The sequence below is a fragment of the Drosophila gunungcola genome, unplaced genomic scaffold, assembly GCF_025200985.1.
Source record: "Drosophila gunungcola strain Sukarami unplaced genomic scaffold, Dgunungcola_SK_2 000001F, whole genome shotgun sequence".
NCBI lineage: Eukaryota > Metazoa > Arthropoda > Insecta > Diptera > Drosophilidae > Drosophila > Drosophila gunungcola.
In genome coordinates, this window is record NW_026453197.1 from 2,091,118 (window position 1) to 2,116,112 (window position 24,995).

The 24,995-nt window shown below is 41.0% G+C and overlaps 3 protein-coding genes and 1 non-coding gene across 11 annotated transcripts in view; 1 reads left to right on the forward strand and 3 right to left on the reverse strand.

The window, feature by feature from the left end:
* LOC128262326 (neurogenic protein mastermind) overlaps window positions 1–16,534 on the forward strand; it is a 91,762-nt gene extending 75,228 nt beyond the window's left edge. For 5 of the 7 annotated variants that reach the window (XM_052996505.1, XM_052996500.1, XM_052996502.1 and 2 more), the window contains 12 exons: window positions 629–1,307; window positions 2,076–2,237; window positions 6,879–7,773; window positions 7,845–9,340; window positions 10,249–10,425; window positions 10,488–11,886; window positions 12,722–12,907; window positions 12,966–13,312; window positions 13,382–13,679; window positions 14,045–14,353; window positions 15,140–15,454; window positions 15,527–16,534. In XM_052996505.1, the coding sequence (XP_052852465.1) occupies window positions 629–1,307; window positions 2,076–2,237; window positions 6,879–7,773; window positions 7,845–9,340; window positions 10,249–10,425; window positions 10,488–11,886; window positions 12,722–12,907; window positions 12,966–13,312; window positions 13,382–13,679; window positions 14,045–14,353; window positions 15,140–15,454; window positions 15,527–15,558 (6,295 nt within the window). In that variant the 3' untranslated portion in view covers window positions 15,559–16,534. Of the gene's footprint in view, window positions 1–622; window positions 1,308–2,075; window positions 2,238–6,878; window positions 7,774–7,844; window positions 9,341–10,248; window positions 10,426–10,487; window positions 11,887–12,721; window positions 12,908–12,965; window positions 13,313–13,381; window positions 13,680–14,044; window positions 14,354–15,139; window positions 15,455–15,526 lie in introns of all 7 variants that reach the window. The other 2 variants (XM_052996506.1, XM_052996507.1) reach the window with 2 other exon arrangements.
* Trnat-agu (transfer RNA threonine (anticodon AGU)) lies at window positions 3,594–3,667 on the reverse strand. Its single transcript has one exon. It is a non-coding gene; the product is annotated as a tRNA-Thr (tRNA).
* Window positions 16,535–19,962: 3,428 nt separating the features above from the next.
* LOC128262332 (borealin) lies at window positions 19,963–21,697 on the reverse strand. Its single transcript, XM_052996515.1, has 2 exons — window positions 21,176–21,697; window positions 19,963–20,532 (listed from the first exon to the last, which is right to left on the reverse strand). The coding sequence occupies exons 1-2, from the start codon at window positions 21,429–21,431 to the stop codon at window positions 20,132–20,134; spliced, it is 657 nt and encodes a 218-aa protein (XP_052852475.1). The 5' UTR covers window positions 21,432–21,697; the 3' UTR covers window positions 19,963–20,131.
* Window positions 21,698–22,217: 520 nt separating this feature from the next.
* On the reverse strand, window positions 22,218–24,940 carry LOC128262331 (borealin). Of its 2 annotated transcripts, none has more exons than XM_052996513.1 (3): window positions 24,419–24,940; window positions 22,735–23,134; window positions 22,218–22,664 (listed from the first exon to the last, which is right to left on the reverse strand). In XM_052996513.1, exons 1-3 carry the CDS (start codon window positions 24,768–24,770, stop codon window positions 22,466–22,468), a joined length of 951 nt encoding a protein of 316 aa, XP_052852473.1. In that variant the 5' UTR covers window positions 24,771–24,940; the 3' UTR covers window positions 22,218–22,465. The 2 variants fall into 2 exon arrangements, with proteins under 2 accessions (XP_052852473.1, XP_052852472.1); XM_052996512.1 differs by having other exon boundaries at window positions 22,735–23,146.
* Window positions 24,941–24,995: the final 55 nt, after the last annotated feature.

Sequence of the window (24,995 nt, forward strand, 5' to 3'; positions counted from 1 at the left end):
ATACAAGTCAGATTACAATTAAGATCTCGGAATCTATTGAAGATTAAGAAAAAGTGTTAGTGCAACAAAACATTTTTTTAAAGCCTAAGCAAAGCAAAGTTCAAATCATCGAAAACATCGAAATACTGCAGAAGTTTCGAGAAAATTTAAATTTTGAAAACATAACATAAATACGGTTTTTAAATTATTTATTTATTTTGAATAATAAATTTAAATGTTTAAAAATTTATATTTTCACTTTGAAGAACCAACAGTGCGAAGGACAAATTAAAATATTTTTTTGTTTTGGGAAACGTCTTACCATTTAATTTAAATTCAAAAAGAACTTAAAACGTTTTAAGATCTGTGAATCTGTTAAAGTTTAATAAATCTGCAGAAGGTTAAGGCATACCAAAATTGGAATAAGATAGAAAATGAGGCAGACAATTGATTCTAATTGAATTAATTAACTTACAAATTTATTAAAAATGGAAATAATAAACATTTTAAAGGAGAAATTTGATTATTTTTTTTTTATTTTAAGGAGTAATCTGCATTAAATTGCTTGTTCCAAAAAGAATTTAAAATTTAAACAAAACAAAAAACCTTTCGCTAATTTTGAATTTGACATTTCTCCTTGCAGGCTTAGCCCAAGTGACTTACCAGATCATTGGGCCTCAGGTACATCAAATCCAGCGACCTCAACCAGCAGCAGCAGCAGCGGCAGCATCAGCGCCAGCGGCAGCAACAACAGCAGCAGCAACAGTAGCAACAACAAGTACAACAGCAGCAACATATCGGTCTGCAACCTGCCGCGCTCTTCGCCGGCCGCTGCCACAGCAGCCGTTACAATATCGTCCGCCGCCGGCGGCATTGGCAGCAACTTGTTGAGCGGATTGCATCACGGACTGGCGCCCGGAACGCATCCATTGCAGCGCGCGACGGCAGCCAGCGGAGGCGGGGCTGGTGCTGGGGGCGTGGCAGGCGCCTCGACAGCAGCGGCACTTACACTCCAACAGCAGCATCACCAGCAGCACCACCAGCAGCACCATCAGCAGCAGCAGCAGCAGCAGCAGCAGCAACAACAGCAGCAGCAGCAGCAATTGGCCTACCAGCAACACCAGCAACTGCAGCAACAAATCAATTCGCAGCGATCTATTCAAAATAAAGCGGCGGCCGCTGCTGCCGCACAAACGGCTAATATTGCAGCTGCACTGCAGCGATCTGCCATTATGAATGCAGTGGCATCGCCGATCTCAGCCAACTCTGCCAACTCAGCGACGTCCGGCCGAAAAATACGACGCAAGACGGATTCAAAGGTCAATCTGGTAAGTTTCGGCCGGTAAAGTACCGCCCTTAGGTCAACTCACTAAATCTCGAGCCACATTTTTAAAAACATTCCGTGGCAGTTTTAAAAAAAGAGCAAAGCTCTTTTTCTCTCTTTCTAAATGCTCTTAAAATGTTAAGTAAATACTCAAAAAACATATATTATAATATCATTTATATCACATAATATCTGTTTTAAATAAAACTTTCAAAATTTACAATCATATAAAATACAAAATTGTATTGCAATATGCTAATTTTGCACGATCTTCTTTTGACTGCCTTATTACAAAGTAATATTGATGAAACAATCTTCTTGAAATCAAATACTATGTGAATTTATATATATATAATAAGTGGTGTTATGAGACCGTTAAAATCAAGTCAAGACTTAAAGTATAAATCAATATTTGAAATTGAAAATAGAGCTACATTATAGCTCCATAGTAAGAACTGAAAATTTTGTGGTTTTCTTAAGTAACAGCTAAATTTGTCAATTGCTTTATATAAGCTAATTTTGATAAAGTAATGTTGCTCGCCATTTATAAAATAATTTATTATACGCGTAAAATTTGACATGGGCACCAATTTATGTCATTTAAAATATTGATTATGACGATTAGCTAACTAGCATAAAAAACTAGTTTATAAAGGTTGAAGAAAAAAATGTTAAACATTTACCCTTAACGGAACTAATTTAGGAGCTCATATTTTATACATTTATAGATAAGCTAGCGAAATACTAAATATTAATTTTGTGCTCTTTGCAGCCTCAATCACAAATCAACAAATGCAACAATGAGAAGCGACGTCGCGAGGCAGAGAACGGCTATATCGAGCAGCTGTCGGAGATATTGACGCTGAACAAGCGTGGAGATATGACCTCAACGAAACCGGACAAGGCGGCTATACTAAACCAAGTGGTTCGAACGGTAAGAAATCTATGGATACATATGTATGACAACCCGAGCAGTCCACCCACTCCACACGAATTCAAGTTAATTACCGTCAAGACCCCAATGCATAAACTCATCAAACGCAACTAATAAGCCCGAAACGCGTCCAACACACAATAAAAGCAATACAAGTTGTTATAACACCCTGGGAATGGCTGACTTTGGTGGACTTGGCCAGTCGATTCCAGTGGCCTGTCCGGAATACCAAATGATCAATTACAACACAAAAACACAACTGAGCGAAATTCCCCAATGTAATTTCCATGCAGTTTCCCCGCGACTTCATCTTCGTCGTCTGCTTCTTTTTTGTACATATTGTACACTGAGAAAAAAAAACAAACACTCATTTCTGTTAAGTCGTTAAATTAGTTAAATTACAATTAAATTAATTAAATTTTTGTTGTTGATCCTACAAAAGGAATGGTTATGTAAATGATATTTAAAAACTTTAATTTTTATGTAAAGAAAAAAGCAATGCATCTTAAAGCTATATTCTTAAAAATAAAATTATAAACTGCTTTTTGATTTTGATAACTACTTTTTTCCGTGTAACCAAAAACGCTTTCCAATTAAAAAGCAATTAAAAGCTCAACCGAAAAAGAGCTTAAAAGAATTCGCAAAAGGGAATGAGCGAGGTGTAGAAACGGCAAAGAAGAGTTGGCTGACGTAATTTGACCCCCGCCGCAACACAATTTAATTAATATTTTTATTTAATTTACATAAATTTATTTATGTTTCAATAGCCCGACCCGACTGCTCCTCGACCCAACCAGCGGCTTTATGTTGTTTTAGGCGGCATTATTATTGTTGCTGCGGTATTTCTTTTATTGGTTTCAGGTAGCCTAAGCACTTTATTATGCAAATTATTTTCGAGCCAAGCGCCACGCTTTGCCGAACATCCAAAAAACCGACAAACGACAAAAAGCTAAAAACAAAAACTGAAAAAGACAGAAACCCAACACAACAAATGGCTTTTTAAATGAAATGCGGCGCACAGCCAACGCCAAAATGCAAAATACATAATTTTATTTTGTAATCCGGGGGGCGAAAACAAAACAAGTCATCGGGCAATGAAATGCAATTAAAGGGTACAACAAGCTCGCACACATGAGTTCCGCAAATGATAAATAAATTGAATTAAATGCGTTCGTGTCGTGTTAGCTTTTCCCTAATGAGCATTGCCATCGGATGGATCGAACGGAGCTCATTTTGAGCGATAATCCAATTGACGGACCCCATGAAATATTATTATTCACTTAGCAAAACAAAACTAGATTAAAGGGTTGAAGTAAAAAAAAAAATATTTATAAAAAATATATATTCCGCTTGGAAAGGCCCCGGCGAGATTCGAACTCACGATCTCCTGTTTACTAGACAGGCGCTTTAACCAACTAAGCCACGGCGCCAGTTGTCATCGCTGGTTCTACGAGTTCTATTTGTTCTATATTCTCCACTCGTTCCACACCACCTAACTTGGCTGTTATCGCTGATTGGCCGATTGGGTTCGACGAGGTGTGTGCGTTACTATTTTTAAACCCGTCGGTTTGAAATAGCCAGAATAAAAAGCCGAAAAAATTGTTGGGAAATGTGGTAAGAATAAATGGTAGAATGTTTTTACGGTAGATCTTCTTAAAAGAAACAAACTTCGATAACTTTAAAGTTAAAGGGTCGATTATACTCTTTAAAAAACCATTGTAGTACTACTTTTATAGCATACTTAGTAATGCAAAATCCCTTATAATTATCACCCGAGTAATGTGTTCCAAACCTTTTACCATCCGCATGGTTTCATTTCAACTGATTTTTGCCTATTTGCATTGAACACAAAGAAAATTTCTATGTCTTAGGTGCAAAAACAGGGTAAAAACATATTATTAAATCAAACAAAATTAAAAAAAAAATTAAAACAATTTTTTTAAGCGTTTAATGTTTTTTGAACATGTTTTCTAGGTTTGAGTCTAGAGCTTTTGCTAGTTTTCACTATTTTATATATATATTTTTGTTTATGTACCTTAAAAATGATTTTAAAGTATCTCAAAATCATTTAAATTGTATAATGAAACCTAATGATTAATATTATTATAATATTGGTTCAATAACCAACCTGAAAGTCGGAATACAAATTGCGTAGTTTTCTAAAATTGCAGGTCGACCTAGCAAATCTCTCTGTGCCAATGATGAATCTCTAGAATCTCTAAATCTGGAAAAAATTTAAAAACTTTAATGACACGAAAAAATTTATTACAAAGATATTACCTGAAGAATAGATTCAGATTCATTTGCTTATTTGATTTTTCCCTCAAACGCTGAAGACCACACATCCTTAAATACACAAAAGTATCTCGAAGACTTCCTTCCACCTCAATTAAATTGAGTTTGAGCTTTTTATCCCCGGATTCAGTGCCCTAAAGCGATACGGATACGGGTGTTGACAAACCCCTTTTTTCGGTTGCACAGCTGCTGGTTTTTATCTCTCTCTGATTTTACCTGATGTGATCATTTTGGAAGAGTCTATGGGTCACAGCGCGCCAAAAAATGAAAGATAGGGTTGGTGGGGGAAGGGGAGCGGAGGGTATGAAAAGAGATAAAGCCAGACACGTTTTGGACATTTTCGCGACTGCACGCGCGGATCGCTTTTGTTGTTATTGCTTTATTTTTTGCAACGGCTACCGTTGGTGCTCTTGTTGTTGTTCTGTTTACTTAATCGTTTGACTGATATTTTTCGGAGTGCCTTCACCCCAACAAATTTCGTGCTCGGGAGCAACTTTTCCTGGTCACGCACACAAGCGCAATCGGGAGGGAGCTTCCTTTCAAGTAAAAGCTCTTTCTCTCTCTGTTTTTTTCGGAGATCAACGAACTGCTTTGAAACGCTTTTTGGACGATGACGTCGCAGCTCTTTTTGCAATTTCACATAGTTGCGATTGCTGCGTTTTATTTTATATTGTTCTTAACTGTTGTTGCTTTGCTTTGCTCCATAAGAAATTACTCTCTCCACCGCCCACACACACACACAGACATACGCGCGCAAACAGGTGCACAATGTGATAAGACACAGACACATCGACACTCTCTCCCAAAACAAGCCGCCGGTAAACAAAACTGGAAACAGAGAGAGTATTCCAAAGAGAGAGCACAAAGCTTATTTTTTGTTGTGCCATTTTTTAAACACAATTGCATTTAAAAATGTGTGTTCAGTATTCGGAAACTTTGTGCCTGTGCGAACGTTCTGTGTTCTGTTTTTCTGTATTTTCCGTGATTTTTCGTGAGTAACTGCGCTGTTTCTTGGCCCGAATTGAGTCACACATTCAGACCAAGGTTTGGGCCGATAAGCTGAAAGAAAAAAAAACCAATAAGAATAGGGAGCCACGGCGAAACCAAAACAAAAGTGAAATGCCATTGACATTTGTCCACGCGAAGTTGAAGTTGACTGACCTTGAATTCCCATGTGTGAGAGAGGAACTGTTCCAGGAGAGAGAGTGGGCGCCAATGGAAAAGTGGGTGGCAGTGGAAGGTGTGCTGGCAACTGAAAGGAAAATGAAATCCTAACAATAACAATAATATTTGAATATGACGAGGGCTTTTCGCGTGCTTTTCGCAAATGTCAATGACTCTTTTTTTTCAAACGCGCGCGTAAAAATAACACAAACATAGAATGATAAAATGCGGTTTATTGCACTTCCATTGTGTCAATACAATGAGCGAATTCCCCATGTCCAGCGATTTTCCCCTCTCATTCTGCCTTTTTTTTTACTACTCCACACAAAGTGTGCCGATCTTCGTGCTACAATAATAATCATATTACTGGCTGTGTGTCATAATATGCATGAGTTTTTGCACGGGATGCTTCCGCATCATCGCCAAATAAATGTCGCCGATAAAGTGGGCGCGATATGAATGAAGTTTTATATTCGCAATATCTCACAGATGCGATCTGAGGCGATGATGACTCTTTATAAGGGATTCTTTAGAGGGCAGCACAAATCGAGTTATATATTTTTAAATTGCAATTTGATGAGGCCTTGTTTTCTTTAAAATCATCTTGAAACACAGTATTTAAAAAAAAAATTTGTAGTATTGCTCTGTGTATAAAAAAATATTCATGCTAACATTAACTTCAGAATAATTGTGCATAATAAAAAAAAAATGTACTCGACGGACAATTTATATTATTTATTATTCTCTGCTCTTAACAAAAACTCTACCTTTGGAATTCTTAACTTTAAAATTAAACAATTTCTTATAATTGTTTTAATTACAATAATTGTTAGTGTAAGACGTTTATCTTTTGTTTGATAAAGACAAACTTAAGAAAAAAAGGCAATAGTTAAATATTCCAGACGACTATAGATTCCAAGATTTCCAACCATTTTTGAACAATCTTATTTATTTCAATTTGTCGCCAAATTTATAAAACTTCAGAAATGTAAACTTGTTAGATATTTGTAAAACAAACTTATACCCAATATTTAGCTAAAAGCTAAAGACAAAAGACATAAGTTTCCAGATTACAAAAGTTTCAATTTGCATCAACTGCTTAACGGCCCTATTAAAACAATTTTTGAATTTACTGTATTAAAATTTGTATTTAACTCGATTTTTCGCTTATTTATCCCACAGTACCGTGAGATTTGTGACAAGGGCCAAAACCGTGATATATCCTCAACGTCGACGAACAACAACAACAGCATCAACAACAACTCCTCGTCAACGACCAACAACAACACGAATAGCAACAATAATAACAACAGCAACAGCAACAACAACAACAACAACAACAATAACAACACCAGCAAACCGCAAGCAACCTCAACGCGCTGCAGTCGCTGTGCCACGGACAACTGCTCGATCCATCCGGTGCAACAGGGCGAGGTCTCCTCGACGGAACCGCCGCTGTCGGAGACTTCTCTGCTCCTTGGCCAGGTGCCGGAGATATCGGCGTACTTCGAGGCACTCGAACACTACATCAGCGGCGTCGGCTGGGTCCTGCTGCAGGTGAACGCCAACGGCATCATTGAGTCCTGCACGCAGAACATTCGCGAGCTGATCGGCTATGAGAAGCAGGAGCTGTACCACCAGCCGCTCTACATGTACCTCTATAAGGGGGATCACGCCAAGCTAGAGCCGATCATCAACAACATGAACGTCAATCCCAATGGCGGAGGTGCAGGCGGAGTTGGAGGTGGTAGCTCCTCTGCCAGTGGCAGTGGCGCCACCGGAAACGTGGGCGTTTGGGGCGATCTCGAGGAGCTGAACAATGGCAATGCCTCCCAGCAGTCGGCTGGCTCCAATTCCAGTTCAGGTGGAGCAGCAGGAGTAGGCGGAGGGGGAGGAGGAGCAGGTGGCACTGCGGTGGGCAAGTCGAAGCGCAGCATCTCCACCAAGGTGCGCATGCTAGTCAAGGACACACGCACCGCCACCCAAACGTTGTCCAACTGCGAGGAGAAGTCACTGCGACAGTCCGGCCATCAGGACAAGTACGAGGAGGTGGTGCTCATCGCGGCTCCAGTCAAGGGTGAGTATGAGGGGATAGAGGCCAAAGTTATTCCAAATCTAAACCATTAATACCATAATAACATTTTGCAGATGATGCGGATGCCAGCAGCTCGGTGCTGTGCCTGATCACCCGACCCGAGGACGAATCTCCGTTGGAGATCAACATTCAGCAGCATGTGCAACAGCAGCCGATCGAGCAGATGACCTTCAAGCTGGACATCCACGGCAAAATACTCACCCTCGATCCCACTGCCCTGCGGGAGCCCTTCAAGCAGCACCTGCAGACGTGGGTGGGTCGCCTGTGGCAGGACCTCTGCCATCCGCACGACCTCTCCACGCTCAAGTCGCATCTGCGCGACATCCAGGACTCGGCCAGCGCCCATTCACCGGGCGCCGGAGCAGGCTCCAGTGTGGTGTCGCGTCCATTTCGCCTGCGACTGGGCGCCCCCGATGTGTATGTGCATGTGAAGGCCAACTCGAGACTGTTCCTCAACCAGACGCCCGGCGAGGGTGACTTCATCATGTCCGTGCAGACGCTGCTCAATTCGGAGAACGACATGAACAGCAGCAACACGGGAGCAGCGGGCACGGGCACGGGCACGGCCGGAGGATTGGGATTGGGACAGCTGTGCGCCATGGCGCCGAGTCCCTCGCTGGCCAGCTCCCTGCTCAGCACCCTCTCCATGGACGGACTGGGTTCCGGTTCGGGCGCCTCCTCCTCGCCGGCCACGTCGGGCATGCTACCCACCCATCTGCTGGGCGGACTTGTGGGTGGCGGCCAGCAGGGTGGCGGTGGCAACGGCACGCAGACTACCAGCGTGGGCGGACCGCTGATGAGCAGCGCCATCATCAACGGCAGCAGCAGCGGACTGCAGCAGCAGCAGCAACAGCAGCAGCAGCAGCAGCGATCCGGAGCCAGCTCCTCCGCGGCCAGTTCATCGGTCAATGCGCTGGTCAATGCCTTCACCGCATCGCCGGCCGCCGCGGAGCATAGTTTCTACGGCAGCGACACCTTCGAGTTCGACATTGCAGCACATTCCTCATTCGACATGGATCCCAGCGGCGGCGTGGGCGCCTGGACGGATTCGCGGCCCAATTCGCGAGCCTCCGTGGCCACGCCGGTCAGCACGCCACGTCCCCCATCGGGCCACGGCTTCAGTCCGGCCGTGTGCGCCTCCCCGGCCACGCCCTACCAGCTATCCTCGCACTCCGCCGCCAGCCTGCCCTCGCCGCAGTCAAATGCCAGCGCCGGCGGCGGCAACTACGGTTTCAACTTCCACTCCTTCGAGGCGGGCGATGTGAAGACCGAGAAGGACGTCCAGCAGCAGCAGCAACAGCAGCAGCAGCAGGGAAGCAACAACAGCAACACTAACAACGCCCTGATGGGCGGTTTGCCAAATGGAGTGAGTGGACTGTTGCTCTCCCAACAACAGCAACAGCAGCAACAGACTCCGCCGCAACAGCAGCAGCAGCAACAGCAGCAGCAGCAGCAGCAACAACAGGAATCCTCAGAGCGATTGCGCCACCTGCTGACCAAGTCGCAGAGCATGGCCGGCGGTCTGGGAGGACTGGGCGAGGACGACAAGGTGAGTACCGCCCGCACGAGTATTTTAGTTTAAGAAGTTTTTAAATACATTTGTTATTACATCAAGCTCTTATAAAAAACATTAATATTTATAACTTCATTGAATACAAAATCTAAATGTAGTTGCAATTACCATGTCCGTCTGTCCATCTGAACTTCGAGTTTAGGAAACTATAAAAGATCGAGTTTTGGGATTTGACATGCAGATTCTTGTAATTCTTACGTAGCGTGAATCGCAAAGGTCTGTAATGTCACTCTGAGTGCTTTGTGTGAGTGTTTCGATCACATCTGTCATAAGACACCAACATTTTCAAAGTCGAGCTATAAACTACTCTGCTGCCGACGCTCTGCCGCTGCTCTGCCGGTGATCGCTGAGGAGGGTGGGGCTGCTCCACAGTTTTAGCATCTAGCGACAGATGGCGTTACCAACACTCCGATCGTTTTGTAAGGGTATATTTAGTTTGAAATTTTGCTACAACGGAATAACGGGTATCTTATAGTCGGGGAACTCGACTATAGCGCTCTTTCTTGTTTTTTTTTATTTGAAGAAAAAATAAAATGTTTAAAAACTATAAATGTATTAAAAAAGGAAAATGTGATAAAATGTAGTATGTTTTATGTTATGTTAAGATAAATGAAGTCCGTAATTATGTAATATGAACATTTATTATAATCTGTTTTTAACGATTATATGGTTACATGTTTGTTTCAATGAACTAGAACCCCCCGCCTTTGTAAATATAGAAAAAATAGGGCTATAAAAAAAGTACAGAACTTTGCAAATTTCCAAATAAAATCATCGGAAATATAAAACAGTTTTTTTTTTAAGAAACAAGAACAAGAAACAACAAACATAGGGAAATTGCTATAATATTTACCAATTTTACCCAGAATTTTTTGATTTTTCAGTACTTCAAGCCGGAGATAACCGATGATGAGAAGCTCGCGGGCGTTGGCTTCAAGATGGGCGGTCAGTCGGGAGGCCTGGGAATGTTCGGACCCATGGGACCGATGGGACGAGGTGGTGTCGGCAACGCCAGCATGCTGCACAAGGCTGGTAACTCGCAGAATCCCATGCTGCTTAAGGTAAGTGAATGCTGCTGAAAAGCGGGTTATTCCTATTCTAAATTCTTGTTTGCTATGCACAGCTGCTCAACGAGAAGTCCGAGGAGGACGATGGCAACGGATCGGGCGGTGGACCGGGTTCCATGAACAACTCCCGCCAGAGCGAGCTGATGCGCCAGCTGAAGAACCCCGATGGCGGTGGCCATGGCATGCATCGTGGCAGTGCCGGCGGCAACATGAGCACCGAGGACCTGAAGGCCATGCTCAAGATCCAAAGCGATCCGTCGCTGCCGAGTCGCAAGCGCTCGCTGAACGAGCCGGATGACGACCCCTCCGCCAAGCGGTCGGAGGACAAGCCAAGCAAGCTGTGCACGCAGAACAAGATGCTGGCCAAGCTGCTGCAGAATCCGCCAAAGATACCCAAAGCCCCCAATCCCGAGCAGCCGTTGCAGGTGAAGACGCTGCCGGACATCACCAGCTCCAGCAGTACGCTGGCCGCTCCGGGCAACCTCATAAGTGCTGGCAGCACTGGGCCCAAAGCGGCCGCCAATCGCAACAGAAAACAACAGCAGCAGCAGCAACAGCAACAGCAGCAGCAGCAACAACAAGCAGCCGGCATTCCTTCCCAGCAGCAACAACAGCAGCCAAACGATGTCTACCTCAGCCAGCAGCAGCAGCAGCAACAGCAACAGCAACAGCAACAGCAACTCCAGCCGCCGCAGCTGACCTTCCAGCACCAGCAGCAACTGGCGACCACAGCAACTACCTCAATTACCACAGCGGCCTCCACTTCGGCTGCGGCGGCTGCAGCAGCGGCAGCAGCAGCGGCGACGGCCATTCTGGGCGACGGCGACACGGAGCTGTCCAAGCTGCTGGACAGCGTCATGGAGTACTATCCGGATGATACTCCCATTGTGACGAACGCACCCTCGGAGGCCTCGGCCATCAGCGATATTCAAAAGTCACTGATGTTGGACGTGGAGTCGGTTGCCTTTGGCAACGATCTGAACCAACACCTTATGATGGGTCAGCCGCAACAGCAGCAGCACCAGCAACAACAGCAACAGCAAATGTTGCTGGCGTTGCAGCTTGCCCAGCAGCAGCAGCAGCAGCAACAGCAGCAGCAACAGCGACAGCAGCATCTGCAGCAACCGCCCGCCTATCCGGGCATGCTCAGCCTGCAGCAGCAGCAGCAGCAGCAGCAGCAACACCAACAGCAGCAACAGCAAACGCAACAGCACATCATGCAGCGCATGGAAGCCATGCGCAATCAGGTCAACCAGGGCTTCCAGCGACCGCCGCCCATGTACCCAGCCCGCGGACGTGGGCCCATGAATGCGGTGGCCACTCCCGGGGGCGTGGTCCTGCCCGCCCAGCAGCAACTGCGAACCATGCGACAACAGCAACTGGCCGCAGCCCAGCAGAAGGAGCGTTTGCTGCAGCAGCAGCAGAAGCAACAGTTGCTCGTCCCCGAGAATGCCAGTGAGTAGTAGGGAATGTGGCCTTTGACCTTTCCTAACTCTAAAATCATTTTTAATTGTCAAAAGCAGTAATTTTAAAAGTATTTTCAAACAATTAATAAGTGTTTCTGGTCTTTAAAGCCTTTTTAATTGATTTAAGCATGTCTAAAGAATATGAAGTATGGCTTATGGTTTATGATTTCCGCATTTTTTAAAAAGTAGAAATTGTTAAGACACATTAAAGGTAATTCTGCCTTTATTCTTATAAAAAGCTTTAGTGTTTAAGTAAAAATAGTGTAGTTTAATAGCACTTGATTTGGTCAACAGCTTTTTGGGATTTCCACTTAAGACTTTGACATTTGGCATACATTTTAAAGTAAACTATATTTAAAACCTAAAAATCGAAGGGCAATTTTTACGTGCTTTGATTTTTTGTTGGTCTTTTCTTAACTTTGAAGGTTTTTTATCACATATTTCCTTGTATAAACACTTTTTATTATGAAAAGCAGTCAGTTTAAATGAAAGTTAAAGAGTCTCAAACTCTAAGTCAGAATTGCATAATTAATCATATATGCAAAACAAATTTCTGAAACAAAAATTTATGATTTTATGTCCCGATTGTTTTACGAATGTGCTGCTAAAATGATTTTTTTTTGTTTAGGAACCACGAAAAAGAATAACAAAAGTTTTCTATTAATTAAAAATAAATGTTTATCAAGAATAGTGTAGGCGAAATTTCTTCATTAGATTAGGTTTTGGATTTGTGAAGGGTAAAATTAGAAACGCCATTTAATTCCTTATAAATTCAAATAATTTGTTCCGAAATTTAATCTAAATGTCAAAAATTCCCATTTTAGCTGGCATGAACGCGGGCTTGAACAACATCGGCTCGCTGCTGAACACGACGGTGGCTCCGAACGTGTCCCTATCCCGCACCAACCTGCCCTCGGACGCCCAGCTGAGTCCAAACTTTGCCCAGACACTGATGCAACAGCAGCTGAGTCCTGGTCGTAGCACGCCCTACAGTCCGCAGCCCAATCAAGGTGAGATCGATTTTGATGGCCCTATAAAACTTTATACTCACTACTCTCATTACCACAGGCTATGCCCCTCAGTTCCCGCAACCTGGCCAACGTCTCTCCCCGCAGCAGCAGCAACAGCTCAACCAGCAGCAGCAGCAGCAGCAGCAGAACAATGCCCAGCAGCAACAGTTGGCCTACCAGCAGCAGCAGCAGCAACAGCAACAGCAGCAACAGGTTGGTGATGGCGGCCGTTCAAACACTCCATTCGGCTCCAATTCGGGCATGCAATCGCCGGGCATGCAGAACAGCCCTCAGCAGTGGGGAGCTGGCGGAGGCGGGGGCGGCGGTCCTGGTGGTCCGCTGCCAGCCGGAAACGCTGGGCGAACGCTGCAGCAGCACAACCCCATGCTCATCGCACAGTTGCAGGTGAGTGTCTGAGAATTTAGCCAGTACAGGGGCGGACAATTAACACCTTTTCATGGCCGTGCTGCACAGGGCGTGAGTCCGTACAATGCGCGTCAATACCAACAGAACCAGAGACGCGGCCTCAACTCACCGGGAGCCGTTGGACCCGGCGGCGGCGGCGTCGGCGGTGGCGGCAATCCATCAGCGGCAGCGGTCCTCCAGCGGCAGAACTCGTTTCAGGGCCAGGGCGGTGGTGGGGCCACCACGCCCGATGGTTTCGGTGGTCCGCAGTCGCCGTACGGCAGCAATGTCAACGTGTTCCAGCAGCAACAGTTGCAGCGACTGCAGCGACAGGGCAGTGTGCCACAGGCCACCCAACATCTGCCAGGTAAGTGAGTTGGAGAGCTGCAATGTGGATGAACCATTGAACTGAGAACTAGGCGTTTAGTTTGTTTATCAAGGGAAAAGAGTTATGAATTAAGGGGAAAACTACAACTAGCATAGAGAGCCACAAAGTGTGGTTGAGATACTTCTTGTGATTTAAGCACCCCTTAATCCACATACTTAACATTAAAATACATACTTAGACAGCTTTACACACAAACACATACACTTTACAAACACACACACACACACACACACACACACACACACACACTCCATACAAACACTTGATAATCTGAACTAGTTTTAATCAAAGCCAAACGAAAAAAAACAAAACAAAAACCAACCAAAACCGCTTAACCAAAACAGGCTCGCCACGCTTTGGCTCCTCACCGGGCAGCAGCAACAACACTGATAGCTCAGCTGCCGCCAGCAACCAGCAGCAGCAGCAGCAGCAACAGCAGCAGCAGCAACAACAACATCAGCAACAGCAACAGCTGATGAACGGACTGAGCATGTCGCCACATCCACATCCGCATCCGGCGATGATGGGCGTGGGCGGGATGGGCAGTGGCGGTGGCAACGGCATCATTGGCCTTGGCGGCGGGGGCGGCAACTATGGCCTGGGCTATGGGCAATCGCAGCAGGCGAATGATTTTTATGGTCGGCCGCAGACCGGTAAGCCTGAGTGCTCTTCTCAAAACTCAAAACTCAAAACTGAATCTCAAACTCAAACTCTCATTTAAATTTCTGACGCGATCGCTGTATAAATCACCCCGCCTTGAATTCTGTGTACATATATACATATAATACATATGGCTGTATAATCCATTGCCACGCATCGTAAAGCAAATCAAAATTTTTGGGAGCATTCTGTATATACATATATATATATATATATATATATATAAACAAGATCTACATTTAAGCTATGAACCACATACTTACATATAAACACCCCTAACCCCCACATATGCGTATATATCTTTGTATAACTGTACGATCATTGTAATTAACCTATTCGCCCTAAGAGACAAGTTGGTTGAGCTGTATATAATATCTAGAAAACATAGTTGCAGACGCTGCACCCCCACAAACAGCATTTGGTGTACCCAATATCCCTGTAAAATGTTTAGTCTTAAGAACAAATCAAAAAAAAAAATAATAATTAATATTTGAAAAAAAAAAAACTAGATTATTGAGAGCTTAGAAACTTTCGATATTGGTTACTGCCATAGGATTTTATGTTTATTGACACCCAAAACTATTTCCCAATCCCCAATTTTTAGTGTGCCTCAACCTTTGTGTTCCATGTTGTATTCTGTTGTGTATGTTTTGTATTTATTTTATGTTCTATGTCTAGACTTGAGCCAAAAACCAATGTGACTAAACCCTATATATATAGATCATATGATTGGGTGCTAGATCTGCGATAATTGAGATGATCTCATTTCACTCTTTCAGCCGGCGGTGGAGGAGTAACCGGTGGCAATGCCAATTCCGAGTTCGTCAAGCAGGAGCTGCGGGCGGTGGTTAGTGTGCGGGCCCAGCAGGCGGCAGCGGCGGCCACGGGCGGAGCCGGAGGCGGAGGTGGCGGCGGAGGAGGCGTGGTTCAGCGGGGACAGACGCCGCAGAGTCCGCTGCAGCAGGGTGGAATTGTGGGTGGGGCCAACAGTACAAACGCCATGGGCAACGTAACGCCCACGGGCAGCGGGAATGTCGGCAACTCCATGCTCAATACGCCGCCAGATCCAACGCTGGGCTTCAGTTTTGAGACGCGTAAGTAGAAGACGTTATATACATATACAAAGTGGTCAAAACTGATAGCCAAAATACCTTGTCTTTCCAAAGAGGACTTCTTCACCAGCAGCGCTACGAGGTGACCCTAAGGTGGCCACACCCGACCAACCCAGGATCACATTCAACCAAACTTCTCTTGCGCACGCATTTATGGCTCTAAAAACAACAACAACAACAACAACAACAAATAATAGGAAATCAATGGATGAAACGGAGGGAGAAGGAGAAGCGTGTAAATCTAATTTAAAATCTTAGCAGCACTATTTAAAAAATATATATACCTAAATATATTTATTTTATAATACTAGCAAATATTAATTGTAAAGCAAAATGGGAACCTCGTCTTAAAAGAAATTGCGAAAACATAATTACCAGATACACAAGCTATAGTTAAATATTTTCAAAACCGCAAATAACTTCATAAAAAGATGGATGATGAAAACGATTAAAGAAATGCATATTTATTACGTTTAAAGATAAAGCCTAGTTCTAAGAGCTATATATACAAACGAAAGAAAACAGAAACAAAGCAGAAACATAATAATTATGCGTTAAGTGCTGGCCGTTTCGAGGTGTTGTTAAATTGATAGATGTATATTTAAAAACAAACAAAAAAATAACATTACTATTGTATAACATTTGGAGAGGCGCTGGCGACGGCAGCAGTTGGCTAAGCTCTAGACATAACGACAAGCGATAATATAATGTTTACAATTCGAAGGGAATCCATGTAACATGTAACATGTAACACACAAAACACAAACTTGCTTACGTATTCGTATACGTAAGGCTAATGTATATTTTAAAAGTAGTGTTGAATTTTGTTCAGTGTGATAATTTGTTAAATTTTATAAACTAAATGTTGCTAAATTGTTGCTGGAGAAGCACTAGAACGGCAACCCCCAAAGGCTTTGCTTTATGTTTACCTTCTAAACATTTTTAAGCATCTTCGAACATTACTTCTTTTTGAATTACCAATTTACCAACCGGACCCAAAACATTTCTCTTCGACTCAATTATTAGCAAAACTATCCCTACAACTGTACATAATTTCACTAAGTTGCGCCGTCTAAAATTTTAATTTGTAATTTAGTTAATGCTCGTTTAAATTTATTGTAATTACTCTTAAATACTTTTATATCAAAGCGAGAAAGCAAAGCGCGCAAAGCAAGGTTGGCGTTGCAATTTCATGTGAAGGCTATTTTACAGGTTTTGTTTAAACTAATTTGTAATTTTAACCAATTTTATATTAACTATTACACATTACACATTACATTTAAAACATTGGCATGTATACATATATGTTTAATTCAAAACACTTTCAAGGAACATTTTGCAAGCTAAAGCAAAGCAAAGAACGTTTCACGTTTTCTATTATGTAATTTTTTATTGATTTTTGATTTTGTTTAACTCTTTTAAGTCTATTAAGTTGGGTTCAATCGTTATAAATATTATTTTAAAGAAGAAACGATACAAATGCTATACAAATATTATTGATATAAATATAGTTTATAATTTTATTAAAATACTGTTTAAACTGCAAAGCCCTAAATAAAAATTTATATACAATACATTAAAAAATAAATGTTTCTTTACTTACCACATTCTGATTTTATTTAACAAATTATGATACTGAAACAAGGCCCCAAAACAACGACAAACAACACGAATAAAAGGAATACATACTTGAAGATAAAGACGATATTAACACTTGGGAAAATAGAAATACCTCTCGTTAAGTTCAAAAGCGTATGATAAAATACAAATTTATAAAAATATGGAGCATAACCGAATAATCATTGAAATATATTAAAACGACTAACATGAATTTTAAATAGTTTTGCCAATGGTTCACATCAAATTACTTAAAAATCTATCGAAGAAAATAATTTTTTGACGCTGCTAGCTAAATTACTTTTGTCACACTCTAATAAGTACGTAGCTTAGGATTGAGTTTTTCTTTAAGAGGCTACATTTAATGCAATTAAACTAAAAATTCAAATGCCCCATAGTTTTTATACTGACAAAACCTCAAACCAGGAAAGTATAAGTATAACAAATGAATATACACAAGTATACTGCATTTAGCATTATATATACATCTATATAAATAGTTTTAAAGCCAGTTATTCATATATACCGATTCATATATATATATTTATACGGAATAAGGATATAGGAAAATTTCACACACAGCAACACAAAAAGTACATATAAAGTGCATTAATGAATTTAAGCATTTAATGAAATTAATTAATTTATAAGCATAACGAAATATAGGGGATTATTTCGAATATATTTAAAATAAATAAATATTTACAAACGGTATAAACTTCATGGAGGATATAAGGAAATAACCTAACTACACTTAAATATAACTAACCCAATGGCAAATAATGTTTACGTAAATGCAACGCGGACTTAATTTTGATAAGAATAACTACTATAGAGCATATTTAAGTTAAGTAAGTTATTCTGTTATTATGCACCTTTAATCGAACCAGTTGCGCATACATTTTTGTATATAATAAATCATCTTAGAACTTACCAAGAAATTTAAACAAGTTTAATACAAGGCTACCGATCAAAGCTTTTTCGAAAAAAAATAAATATATTTATATTTCGATCATTGGAGGACAAATTGGTTTCGTTAGACACATCTGATGAATATCATAAAGTTATTTTCTTTGCTCCGAACCTGAGTAGCGGGTGTCCTTAAGTCGAAGCAAAGGCAGCTAAAGCGTAATTATTTGTTTATACTGTACAGAAATGAATTCATTTAATTTTTTATGCAACCTAGTACCATAAAATTTGTACCAAATCACTCACAGACGATTTAAGATATTAGCAGAGGAAGGAATGAGAATAACAAAACAAATAATGCAACGCCCTGTACCCGTGCATAATGCCTACAAAGATTTGTTAAACTTGATATTACAAATAAAATACTATTTACTAAACACAAAAAGATGCCCTGAACCGCAATGAGTAGTGCCCAAACATAAGAATAACGGAATACAAAAATAAAATATATAAACTAGCATTTAAAAGTTATAACGAATTCTACAACAACAGCCTCAAAAATAGTTTTAAACAATATAGCAAAAATAGCACAATTTTGTATAAAAGCGAGTAGAAATTTGTACGACCGCAAAATAGATCCACAAACAAAATAACAAAACCGAGAGCAAAATATAACAAACAAAATCTCAAGCAGAATATGGAACACAAGTATTCAAATATTTTAATTTTTTCCCCTTCAGTCTATGCAGAAAAAAAATAGCGGAGCGAAAAGTGGGTTGGATGGAGTGAAGATTGGCTGTGTTACAAAATGAAAAAAAAAAGAAAATTTGAAAGTGAAAACATTTTTAAGTAGCAGTCGGGTTTGGAATAGTTAGATGCGTTCGAGGAACGCTTATAGGAACCGAAACCGACATTTAATTAAGTTGGCTTTCCCACGTAGAAGTTTGGATTGATGCTGAATTTATGGAAGGGATCAGATCTTAAGGAGTAGGCAACTTCAGTTCAAAGTGTCACATATGCATTTTATGTTTTATATTTTACACATTATTCATACTTTGGCTAGGCTATGGTATCGTGATTTGGAGGGAAGACTGTACTGAAGAAAACGGCAAACTGTTTTATATTTATCATGAGCATTTCGATTAGATTATACTCGTTTGTTGCTGGTTTTTGGGCTATTGCGACTGTTCACCGCACTACCCAAGTTATTAATTGCTTGAATTGTTTGTTTTACAAAAACTATCAATCCCTATCCACACACAGAAAATAGAAAACTTATCCAAAAACATAATGAATGTTACAAAAATCTGAGTGTTATGTTGTTGTCATCTGTCACTGTTCGTTCACTGTCACTGTCACTGTTTACATGTATCAATTGATTGTCCTCATATGTTGTCTTTGTCTCTAAAAATCGTATTGAATAATTCAGTATAAAAAAGCGTATTTTAAGTCTCTATATATGTACCTTTTTGCTATGTATTGTATTTTTATGTAACTGTATCTATATATACACTACACCCACTCACATCCACACCGGCATTTCACACTTGAATGGGGAACCACGAAAACAAATGATAAATTTAACATTATATACACTAAAATTAAATGATAATTTTTAAAATTAAATCTGTATATGTGTAAATGTAACTTTTGTCTAAGGATTCACATAATGCAAAGTGAAAAAGAAAAGAAAGGCAAAACCAAACGACGTTTCAATTGAATTTACATTTGAAAGAAAAACCAATATACTTTAGTTTAACTAAGTACTTACAAGCATACATAATTGAGAATGGGCACCCACAGACACACCAAACAACACACACACATGCAACACAATAGAAAAATGTTTAAACAATTAAATTTGAAATTAATGGAGATGAAATTCTGTACGCTATGTTTGTACTTACAAATCGATATATATATATATATATATATATATATATATACATAAAGGTAATTAAATTTATTAATTAATTATACAACAAAAAGCAAGCAAACAGCAACAAGAACAACAGACACGTTCACTTAATGTTTAACAACTGAACAAAAACATTGAAAATGAGAAAATGAAAAAGACTAAATAAAATATTAACGAAATAAGCGTAATAATCATGAAGGTCTTTTGGTTCGTTCTTAGGGGTTTAATCTTCCCATTTTGGCGGCCATATCCACGATCAATCCCAGATTGGACTTAAGCACTTTCACCTGGTTGAGGGTGTTCTCGTCCAGCTGCATTAGAACGTCCCGCTTCACTTCGTTGATCTTGTGCGGCCTTACGGTGATCACGCCCTTCTTGGTGGGAATGTGCACATCAACGCAGCGATCTGGTGGCATCTGAACGGCCAGCGGACTTCCGGCCTTCGAGAGCACCTGCTCCCCGACCCTGGGCCATCGCACAAAGCTCATGGTGTCGCCTCGAAGTGCCCTATCCACCGATTGAGCCTGGGGCCGCGGTAACTGCGGATGCTGGGGAGTCCGATTCCGACCGCGCTGGTGGCTGGTGGAATGACTGCGAGTTGTTGGTGGCTTGGGAACTAAGGAGGAGCAGAAAATTTTTTTTTTACAAAATATTTTAATTTTGAATATACCTACAGTAATTAATAATATAATTAATTAATAATAATTAATTAATAATAATTGACTCCGCTATGCAAGAAATTTATCACTTCCTATGCTTAAGCTAACACTAAATAAGTAAAGACTTTTAAAAATGTATCTAACTTTTCCTTATAACCATTGGGTAATACTACCCAAAAGGGCCTTCAAAAACTTTCCTCTAATTAAATATTTTTTCTTTCACTTTTATTTTCGAATTCCATTGCTCGAATCACCATTTGCAACCGAAATATGTTCAAATTATGAAATCTTCTAGTACTGGAGTTTGTTTTAAATGTATTTACTGTCTTTAAGAAAGTTTGACGGTAATTAAAATATGTTTTTGAACCTTTCTTTCCCTTTTAATTCAATCGTAATTTTTTGCAAAATCATTATAGACTAGCAAAGAAATCGTAGAGATTAATTAATATTTAGCTAAAATCTGAGTTATTTAAAACAAACTTTGTGGAAAGATCAATTTCGTTGCTGTGCAAACCCCAATCTCAACTTAGTAAAATATTATAATAATTAACTATCAGTTAAATATCCTGTTTTTTTAATGTTAGTTTCAAAAAATCTTACCAGCCCACTGATGCTCAGCGAAATTCTTAATCTTTAGAGCCGCGAAGTCTGACAACTTCATCTGCAGCAGCTGCTTGTCAGTCCTTCCGCGGATCAGCTTGATTTGGTTGTCCACCTCCTGCTTGCAGCGTTTGCCCAGCTCATCGATCTGGTTCAGTGCGGAGTCCATCTTAATTTGGGCCAGACGCAACTTCTCATCGCGATCAGCCTTCTGTCGCTGAGCCTGCCTACGTGCTACTATCTTGGTGCGAGGCATATTTCTAAATGTTAGTTAGCCTGTCAACTAACATTAAGTCAAGTTAAAGCAAAGTCGCAGGGCTCTTTGATAGAAACAGAACTAACTAGTATTTCTCAAACAAAAACACCTCTTAACGATGTAAAAAAGTCGTGACGATCGCACCTTCAACATATAAAATGTCTAATATCAAATTTTGTGTTACAAACTGAATAAGCATTACTTTAAGACTGGTGTATTACTGGTTATGATCGGGCCATCACAGCAGATTTTAAATTCTACGGCTATATATAGTAGTCTCCTATGCACACACTCTTGGTGCGTATCGTCACTACATGTACTGTATTACTTTACTGTTCTGTAATGATAAGATAATTACTTGGAAAAGGTTTGTAGATTTAAAATAAAATATTTATAACATAACAATAATTTAAATTTCAAAATAATCATGTGCAAGAAGTGTCTTGAATTCAGGCATCTTAAGATGTTTTGTGTGGTTCCGGAATTTGCGTCTAGATTTCGCTGATATCTAAACAATAAACATTTTTTTTTAAATCCCCCTCGATTAAATAACTATCTTACTTTGTAGATATGTCACACTGGCGATCTGTGGAAGAAGCATAAAATCCGAACATTTCATTTGCAGCACTTGCTCATCAGTCCTGGCTCGAATATAATTCAAAAGGCAATCCACATCTTGTTTACATATTTTCTCTATCTCATCGAATTTTTCCATAGTAAAATTAAATTGGATGCGCACCTTCTCATCTCTTTCGGTTTTTCGGCGTTTTGCCTGAAGTAGTGTCATAATCATTGAGCGACGCATTTTTTATTTTAACAATGCACTTAAAAAATTACAATGAAGTCCCCGGACACTTGGATGAACATATAATTTATGAACTTGTGTTGAAGCTTATGTAAATACGTTATAGAATTTAATAAATGAAGACAAAATACTTGAACTATTTGGGTAATATGAAAACTGAACTTAAACAAAAAACGTACTAAAATATATGATATAGAATTATATCTAGAAAAGCAATTCGAATGGGCCACTACTTAAAACCCGCCTGGCTGGCCTTATTTACGATCATCTGCAAGTTCTCGTGCAGTGTTTTGATCTGGTTTAGGGTATCCTCATCCAGATTCTCCAGTAGATTCGACTCGACCTCCCCAGCATCCAGTTTCTTGGGCCGCAAGCTGAGCACTCCGTTTCGAATGGGTATGTTCACATTGGCGAACTTGTCTGGCATTCTGTTGATGAGGAAAATTCATTGTTAAAGGGTGACTTTTTGGGGAAGAGATTTTTGCATCGAAAACTTACACTTGAGCCACCATGGGGCTGCCGAACTTGGAGAGGGCCACCTCGCCGGGCTTGGGATAGCGCAGGAAGGCCATTGGCGGCGAGCACGGTGATCCCGATCGCATCTGCATCTGTGCTAGCGGTGTGCGATCGGCACTGAAAGCCTTGGAGCGTGAGGCCATTGGAGTGCGCATCTTACTCCGTGAATTCCGACTTCCAGCTGCCTTACTGCTGTTCGAACTTTGCGGTTTGGCCGAGTGCAGGATATTAAGCTCCCCGCAGGCCGACTGACTGCGCCGCCCACGACGAGCCCTGGCCGAGTGCAGCGGTCCTGGAGTTCGCATGGCCTTCGTGGACCGCAGCAAGGAGCCCGTGTGGGCGGAAAGGAGGCTGCCGCCGCTGGCCCCGATGCTGCTGTCCTCTGTAAGGTAGCCTAGATACAGTGACCGGCACAGGATGTGGATGTGGATGCGGATATGGGTGGTGGTGCATTTTTTGAATGCAGTGAAATGTGCGGTGCGGAGTTAGAAAGCAAAGTTGAGTTAGTCACAAAGCCGGACACCAGTTAAAATACAACTTTAAGGGCAAAATGTAAGCATTCGGTATCCGAAGCATTATATACTTTATATGTCATTTCAAAACTGTCGTTACAGTAAGTGGGATTAGACGTATTGAACGTATTAGGTTACTTATTTAGTTTTTTAGATTAATACTATTCTGGAGAAATTTACTGAGATTAATTATACTGCAAGTATAAAGTTATGAATTAAGTTTCTCTTTGCTGTTTATACGGTGTTTTGGATTTGACTAAATGAAGCACATCATGTTTTTAAGATAAGCCATAGTAGTAAATAAATTATATTTATAATCAAACGATTGTTTTTTGTTTTTTTTTTGTATTAAAAGGAAAAGGTAAAAGAAACACAAGAAACACTAGCTCTTTTAATAAATATTTTATGTTTTTGTTTTTTTTTTTCGGTTAAAGTAGGGAGGTGAACCGAAATTTGTTGAAAACTGTTTCAGCATTTCGACACCCTTTTTGACATACTTCGTTTAAATTTTGCTTATACCAAAGGTTGTTCAATTAACGAGTTTCCTTCAATTGGTCCTTAAATGTATATATTTTCGCGAAAAAATTGTGAAATAAACCCTATGCAAAGGAGTGCAAGTACTAGACATCGGACTTCAAATAATGATCTCATTTAATTAATATTATACTTTGTGATAGAATCTTTAAAATAAAATCCAATAAATATGAAATTTTCTGTTTAAATTGGGTAACAAAGCGAAAACTTTAAGGTAATTTACGGCAGACATATGTTTCATGAATCAAATAGTTATACAAGCTTTTTGCAAAATAGTTCTAGCACTAAACATAGATCTTCGAATAAAGAACAATTAAAAATATGTTGTTGAACCGGAATTCCCTAAGATATTGCCCAGACTTTAAGGACCTTTGCAAGAGAGTGCTTAAACATTTTGGTGTTCAGTAATAAGTTCCCAAAGACAGTGGTAAAGCCTGATGATAAGCCATAATAACCTTAGCAAAGAATTGTTTTGAGATACTAAATCGAAACAATTTGGATAAAATCTGGTAATAAACCGTATATACAGTGGGCAAAATAAGTTAAAGGACACTTTGAACTTAAGGCTCGTACGCCTTTTTGCCCACTGTACATAAGATGCCTCAAAAGGGCGGACAAACCTTCGTCATTGCGACTCCCGGTGGCCGTGGGGGCGTGGCCGTCGGTGGCGCTGCCGCTCATGGACATCGAGGCGAGCAGCTGCGTCTGGTCGCTGGCCTTGAAGTCGCTGAAGCGGTCCAGTTCGCCGAAGAGCCTCAAGACCTCGGGCATCTTCAAGTTGGCCAGCTCCTTCTGCACCTGGCCCAGGAGCGTCTTCACCTGGTGGTCGACGGCGGACAGGAACTTGGTCTCCAGCGAATCGATGCTGATCAGGCGGGAATCCATTTTGAGCTCGTACAAACGCAACTTCTCCTCGCGATTCGCCACATCGCGATTGCGCTTCGAGTTCTTTGGTATCTTGGTGCGCGGCATCTTGGCGGCGGACTCTGCTTTCGAGCACTTTCCGGTTTAAGGTTAAAAGTGTCTGATCTTGGGTGGATTTACTAGTTTTCTAGCCAGCGTCTGCGTTTTTAGTGTTTTTTCGATTTTGTCCGCTTAAATTCAAGCGTCATTGGTACTAGAGATGGGGAAACTGCGATGCCAACATCTTTGCTATCGATTATTTCACAATTTCGGTCTTATCGATGTTCGGTAGGA